This window comes from Penaeus chinensis, chromosome 9 (genome assembly GCF_019202785.1).
Source record: "Penaeus chinensis breed Huanghai No. 1 chromosome 9, ASM1920278v2, whole genome shotgun sequence".
In the NCBI taxonomy this organism is placed as follows: domain Eukaryota; kingdom Metazoa; phylum Arthropoda; class Malacostraca; order Decapoda; family Penaeidae; genus Penaeus; species Penaeus chinensis.
This window is the reverse complement of record NC_061827.1, coordinates 5,746,849-5,754,348: the sequence shown is the minus strand read 5'-3', so window position 1 is coordinate 5,754,348 and position 7,500 is coordinate 5,746,849. Positions and strand designations below refer to the sequence as shown.

The following is a 7,500-nucleotide window of genomic DNA, read 5'->3' as shown; positions in this document are numbered from 1 at the left end:
TGGAATAATGGAATAGGCTTAGGACTAATGTATACAAAATCCTAAAAAAAAAAATGTTACAGAGACTTATAATAATAATAATAGTAGTAGTAGTCTCCTCATTATCGTTATTCTAATATCATTATTATCGTTATTATTATTATTATTATTATAATAATGATAATAGTAATTGTTGTCATTGTTATCATAATCACTGTTATTATCCTTATAATCATTGTTAGTAATTATTATTATCATCGTTATTGTTATTATCATCGTCATTGTTATTATTATCGTTATCGTTATTATTATCGTTATCATTATTATTATCGTTATTATTATCGTGATTATTATCGTTATCGTGATTATTATCGTTATCGTTATCGTTATTATTATCGTTATCGTGATTATTATCGTTATTATTATCGTTATCGTTATCGTTATTATTATCGTTATCGTGATTATTATCGTTATCGTTATTATTATCGTTATCGTTATCGTTATTATTATCGTTATCGTTATCGTTATTATTATCGTTATCGTTATCGTTATTATTATCGTTATCGTTATCGTTATTATTATCGTTATCGTTATTATTATCGTTATCGTTATTATTATCGTTATCGTTAATATTACCGTTATCGTTATTATTATCGTTATCGTTAATATTATCGTTATCGTTATTATCATCGTTATCGTTATTATTATCGTTATCGTTATTATTATCGTTATCGTTATTATTATCGTTATCGTTATTGTTATTATTATCGTTATCGTTATTATTATCGTTATCGTTATTATTATCGTTATCGTTATTGTTATTATTATCGTTATCGTTATTATTATCGTTATTATTATCGTTATTATTATCGTTATTATTATCGTTATTATTATCGTTATTATTATCGTTATTATTATCGTTATTATTATCGTTGTCGTTATTATTATCGTTATCGTTATTATTATCGTTATCGTTATCGTTATTATTATCGCTATCGTTATTATTATCGCTATCGTTATTATTATCGCTATCGTTATTATTATCGTTATCGTTATTATTATCGTTATCGGTATTATTATCGTTATCGGTATTATTATCGTTATCGTTATTATTATCGTTATCATTATTATTATCGCTATCGTTATTATTATCACTATCGTTATTATTATCACTATCGTTATTATTATCGCTATCGTTATTACTATCGTTATTATTATCGTTATTACTATCGTTATTATTATCGTTATCGTTATTATTATCGTTATCGTTATTATTATCGCTATCGTTATTATACTCACTATCGTTATTATTATCACTATCGTTATTATTATCGCTATCGTTATTACTATCGTTATTATTATCGTTATTACTATCGTTATTATTATCGTTATCGTTATTACTATCGTTATTATTATCGTTATCGTTATTACTATCGTTATTACTATCGTTATTATTATCGTTATCGTTATTATTATCGTTATTATTATCGTTATTATTATCGTTATTATTATCGTTATTATTATCGTTCTTATTATCGTTCTTATTATCGTTATTATTATCGTTATTATTATCATTATCGTTATTATTATCGTTCTTATTATCGTTCTTATTATCGTTATTATTATCGTTATTATTATCATTATCGTTATTATTATCGTTATCATTATTATTATCGTTATTATTATCGTGATTATTATCGTTATCGTGATTATTATCGTTATCGTTGTTATTATCGTTATCGTTATTATTATCGTTATCGTTATCATTATTTTTATCGTTATCGTTATTATTATCGTTATTATTATCATTATTATTATCGTTATCGTTATTATTATCATTATTATTATCGTTATCGTTATTATTATCGTTATTATTATCATTATTATTATCGTTATCGTTATTATTATCGTTATCGTTATTATTATCGTCATTATTATCATTATTATTATCGTTATCGTTATTATTATCGTTATTATTATCATTATTATTATCGTTATCGTTATTATTATCGCTATCGTTATTATTATCGTTATCGTTATTATTATCGTTATCGTTATTATTATCGTTATCGTTATTATTATCGTTATCGCTATTATTATCGTTATCGTTATTATTATCGTTATCGTTATTATTATCTTTATCGTTATTATTATCGTTATCGTTATTATTATCGTTATCGTTATTATTATCGTTATCGTTATCGTTATTATTATCGTTATCGTTATTATTATCGTTATCGTTATTATTATCGTTATCGTTATTATTATCGTTATCGTTATTATTATCGCTATTATTATCGTTATCGTTATTATTATCGTTATCGTTATTATTATCGTTATCGTTATTATTATCGTTATCGTTATTATTATCGCTATTATTATCGTTATCGTTATTATTATCGTTATCGTTATTATTATCGTTATCGTTATCATTATCGTTATCGTTATCATTATCGTTATCGTTATCATTATCGTTATCGTTATTATTATCGTTATCGTTATTATTATCGTTTTCGTTATTATTATCGTTATCGTTATTATTACCGTTATTATCACCGTTATCGTTATTATTATCATTATTATTATCGTTATCGTTATTATTATCGTTATTATTATCATAATTATTATCGTTATCGTTATTATTATCGTTATCGTTATTATTATCGTTATTATTATCATTATTATTATCGTTATCGGTATTATTATCGTTATCGTTATTATTATCGTTATCGTTATTATTATCGTTATCGTTATTATTATCGTTATCGTTATTATTATCGTTATCGTTATTATTATCGTTATCGGTATTATTATCGTTATCGTTATTATTATCGTTATCGTTATTATTACCGTTATTATTATCGTTATCGTTATTATTATCGTTATTATTATCATTATTATTATCGTTATCGTTATTATTATCGTTATCGTTATTATTATCGTTATTATTATCATTATTATTATCGTTATCGTTATTATTATCGTTATCGTTATTATTATCGTTATCGTTATTATTATCGTTATTATTATCAATATTATTATCGTTATCGTTATTATTATCGTTATTATTATCATTATTATTATCGTTATCGTTATTATTATCGTTATCGTTATCGTTATCGTGATTATTATCGTTATCGTTAGTATTATGGTTATCGTTATTATTATCGTTATTGTTATAATTCTCGTTATCGTTATCGTTATTATTATCGTTACCGTTATTATTATTATTATTATTATTATTATTATTATTACTATTATTATCATTATCAGTATAACAATAATAATAATGATAATGATAATGATAATGATAATGATAATGATAATGATAATGGTAATGATAATGTTAATGATAATGTTAATGATAATAATAATGATAATGATAATAATAACAATAACAGTAATAATAATAATAATAATAATAATTATCATTATCGTTATCATTATCGTTACCGTTATTATTATTATCATTATTATTATTACTATTATTATCATTATCAGTATAACAATAATAATAAGGATAATGATAATGATAATGATCATTATCATTATTATTATTGTTATACTGATAATGTTAATTATAATAATAATGATAATGATAATAATAATAACAATAACAGTAATAATAATAATAATAATAATTGTTATTATTATCATTATTATTATTATTATTATTATTATCATTATTATCATGTTTCATTGTTAGTATCATTATCATTATTATTATCGTCACCATCATCATCCTCTTTATCATCTTCATCATTATTTTCATTATTATTGATACTGAACGTATTATCAGTATTATTCTCTTAAGGAAAGGGCGCAGGTAGAAGAGGAAGAGAAGGAAAACAAATGTAGAAGATGTAAAATTAAGAAGTAAAAGAAAAAATATGAAAAAAGTTATATATATATATATTTATTTACTTATTTATTTGTTTTTTTACATTATTATTCAGATCCAATCGGATACGCCCCCATTTCCCCAAGCCGACGTCTCATTGGTCAGAATCACGTGGCAACCGACCAATCACGGCGCTGGCTCAGGCTGCGGGTTGTTTACGTCTGGCCGAAGCACGTGCGCGCGTGGGTATCAGCTGATTGCTTGGGTCCTTTTTTTGGTTAGTTTTGATTTTTGTTTATTTTGTGCATGCTATCCTTCCTTTTTTTAAGTGAGATTTCGAGTCCGAGTGCTGTTTGTCAGGTATATCGTCTAGGGAGGGTATATAATGTTTCATTTTTTGAGGACATGATCAGCGTTCAAATTTTGTTCACAAATTTGATTATTACTGTAAGCATTATGATGATGATGATGATGTTACTGGATGAGTAAAGTTAGATGAAGATTATGAGAGAGAGAGAGAGACAGATAGAGAGGAGGGAGGCAGGGAAGATGGGTAAATGAGAAAAGAGTGAGGCAGAAGCAGATGTAAAGGTCAGGACTATCATGAAAAAAAAATTCTGATAATTTTCAAAGCAAATTGTGCAGTGCAAAATTACTACACACTCATAACAAACTTTCTGCATCTTTACTGTATAACTATTTGCATTTCATATGCAGCCACTGTGTAATGCTATAGCAATCTGTATTTGCATGCATTTCACTTAATCATTTTTACTGTCGTTATAAAAAATGTATATATTTTGCACCCATTTTTAGATAGAGATAATTCAGCTGTGTACTTGCTTGTATGAGTTTATTCACCAATATATTTATTTATTTTTTCTTTCCAGATAGTTTGTACAGTCACCATGTCACTTGAACAAACTGCATGTGAAGGTAATTCATACCCTATAGTGTTGTTTGTTCTCTTGTCTTTTTCTCGTGTTCCATTTTTCTATGAATTTGACAGTCCTTTTCCTATCTTTATTCCTGAATTATAATAAAAACAATTTTTACTCAGCAGCACTAAGAATATGTTTTTGTGTTTGTCATACACTACGATAATATGTTACAAAGTAAATGTTCTCCTTCAGATTTGAAAGCATTTGAGCGGCGATTAACGGAGGTGATAAACAGGTTACAGCCTGCCACCGTAAGATGGAGAAGTAAGTAGTCACTTCAATTTTCCATTTTCATTCATGCTATTATATACATTATTGTATAATTGTAGATTTTTTTTTACTGTGTCCTTCTACATTCTGTTGCTTTATTCCCTTGGTTATCTTTCTATTTCACTCCTTCCTTCTCATCCTCAGGTAATTCTTCCATTCTCACATCTTCTGGTTGTCTCTGTTTCTCTTCCTTATCTACTCCTCACATTGCCGTCTTTTCTTATATATTTCTTTTAGATAATTTTACCTTCCTGTTTTGTCTAGTCTTTTCTGTACTTGCTTCTTTTATATCTATGTATATCCTTCTTCACCCCAGATTTACACCGTCCATATTTCTGTATCCTATTCTCTTAAAAAATTTCTTTAAACATTTTTCTGTATGATTTGTGAAAATTATTCCCAAGTATACTGACTTTAGCTACATTTCTCCCAGTGACAACACTCAACAGAACATGCATTTCAGTGGTCTTGACAGTGGCTGCACTGAGCACAGCCTTTGGGGCATACCTCTGGTTCTCTGACCCAATCATACACAGTGCAACAGTTCCTCGGTCGCTCATCAATCGTCTCTTCTTTACTGTTGCTGTGTTTTCTCTAGGTAGGTGTTTCAGCTGATGCTATAGAGGAGCAGCTGTGAAAGGGCTGTGGAAACATTAAGATAGATATGCATGACTGTGGAAGATCTATGTTGTCCATACAATGGAAAGGGAGGATCAACTGACTGTGGGTATGGTCATTACTTAGGCCATAATTTAAAACTTGCTGCTATTAAGGCCTTGTTTAATACTCATATCCTTATGTATCATTTATGTTCAGATGATAATCATTGGATTATAGTTCCAATTTATGATAACTGAAAGAAGGAAAAAATCTGTAATGCCAGTGGCTGTGGTTGCATGAATGATAGTACAGTGATATTTATTTTTTTCTTCATGTTAATATATATTGATAATAATGACTTTTAATTCTTTTCTTTCAGTCTTACTGTTCATTGTGGGGATCCACAAGAAGGTGGTTTTCCCTTCAATCATTACATCACGAACCCGCATTGTTTTATCTGATTTTAACATGTCCTGCGATGACACTGGGAAACTTATCTTAAAGCCAAGACCAACCTCGACCTAAGACTGATAAAACTTAGGATATTTTGTAAATTTAGTACTATTTTCCTCTTTTTTTGTCTGAGACACGTATTTTACAGGTAAAAGGAAAGCAAGAACAGTTAGTGTACAAAAACTACTTGACTGTGGGATGTAATTCTAATTTAAATGTTTCAGTGTTTTACCTAAGAAAAAAATTATAGATTAGATTAAACTGCATGGATTATCCTATGTTGTGTCTCTTTGTAACAGTTTGGTCCATATAAACCAGGTTAAAGCATTATGTATAAATTTTAGCAAGAATTTACAGTGTTAGATAAATAGTAAGCAACTCAACTTTTGGAATGTTTTTGTACAAAAGGGATGATGAGAAAGAATTTCCAGTGTCATGTACATATATTAGGTCATTTGTTCCTTTTTTTTCTTTTTATATGAGAAGAAACATTAATTTATTGACTGAATCTTTTAGATGAACCTTGATATAAGATAGTTTGTTTCTGTTTATGGAAGTACGAACATTACATAACTAGTAAGGTTTAGAAGAATTCTAATACTGATAAAAGACATTTAGTATCTATAAGCCCCTATATATTTTATAAATAAACACCTTCTTTTAGGTTCATGTTAAAGAAGAAACTAATAAGTAATAAGATTTCTGCATTATTACTTCATTACATTTTCACGATTTCTTTTGGTATGAAACTATTCAGAGCTGATAATAATAAAAATAGTAAAAATAATGATAAAGATAATAATGATGTTAATAATGATAATGATAATAATGATAAAGCCACATCCCTTCGTTACCTTTTGTAGCGAGTTATTTTGTTCAGAGAGGCTAAAGACCTGTGGTCTTGCCTACATCTTGTATTCATTTGTGAGGTATCTTGAAATGTAAGGAGAAGGAAGAATGGCTGGAGAGAGGAAGAAAAAGAAACGAGGTGGATAAAGTTGTCAAATTTCATGGAGGTTTTTCTTCTTTTTAATTGAACTAATAATAAGAAGCGTGAAGAACAATAGTCAGGGTGAGTGGCTAGAATCAGAAGAGAAATAATTGTTGTTATGCATTTTGTGATTGTCTTTAGTTTCATTTTTTGAAAGAAAAGTTATAGTTGACAGTTGTGTTTATCTTCCAGTGCCAGTTTTACTTCAGAGAAAAATCATGTATTTCAATAATGTACAATACTTGATCACTCTTTTACAATGTTTCATAATGATATGAAAATACAAGATGAATAGTGAGGCTGATTCAACTTGGTTGAATATGATTCTGACTAAGGTTAAAAAAAATTGTTTGCATTACTTAGAAGAAAGCAGTTAATTAAAATTGATGACTTAGGCAGCTACAAGAAAATTGCCAACGAGTTTG

At 27.1% G+C, this 7,500-nt stretch overlaps 1 protein-coding gene across 3 annotated transcripts in view; it reads left to right on the top strand.

Moving 5' to 3' along the window:
- Positions 1–4,039: 4,039 nt before the first annotated feature.
- LOC125028968 (nuclear envelope phosphatase-regulatory subunit 1-like) overlaps positions 4,040–7,500 on the top strand; it is a 3,553-nt gene continuing 92 nt past the window's right edge. The window contains exons 1-5 of one of the 3 annotated variants that reach the window (XM_047618637.1): positions 4,040–4,097; positions 4,711–4,756; positions 4,954–5,025; positions 5,495–5,629; positions 6,011–7,500. The exon at positions 6,011–7,500 is cut by the window's right edge and continues 92 nt beyond it. In XM_047618637.1, coding sequence (XP_047474593.1) covers positions 4,729–4,756; positions 4,954–5,025; positions 5,495–5,629; positions 6,011–6,156 — 381 coding nt within the window. In that variant the 5' untranslated portion in view covers positions 4,040–4,097; positions 4,711–4,728 and the 3' untranslated portion in view covers positions 6,157–7,500. Of the gene's footprint in view, positions 4,098–4,129; positions 4,181–4,710; positions 4,757–4,953; positions 5,026–5,464; positions 5,630–6,010 lie in introns of those variants that run through there. The other 2 variants (XM_047618635.1, XM_047618636.1) reach the window with 2 other exon arrangements.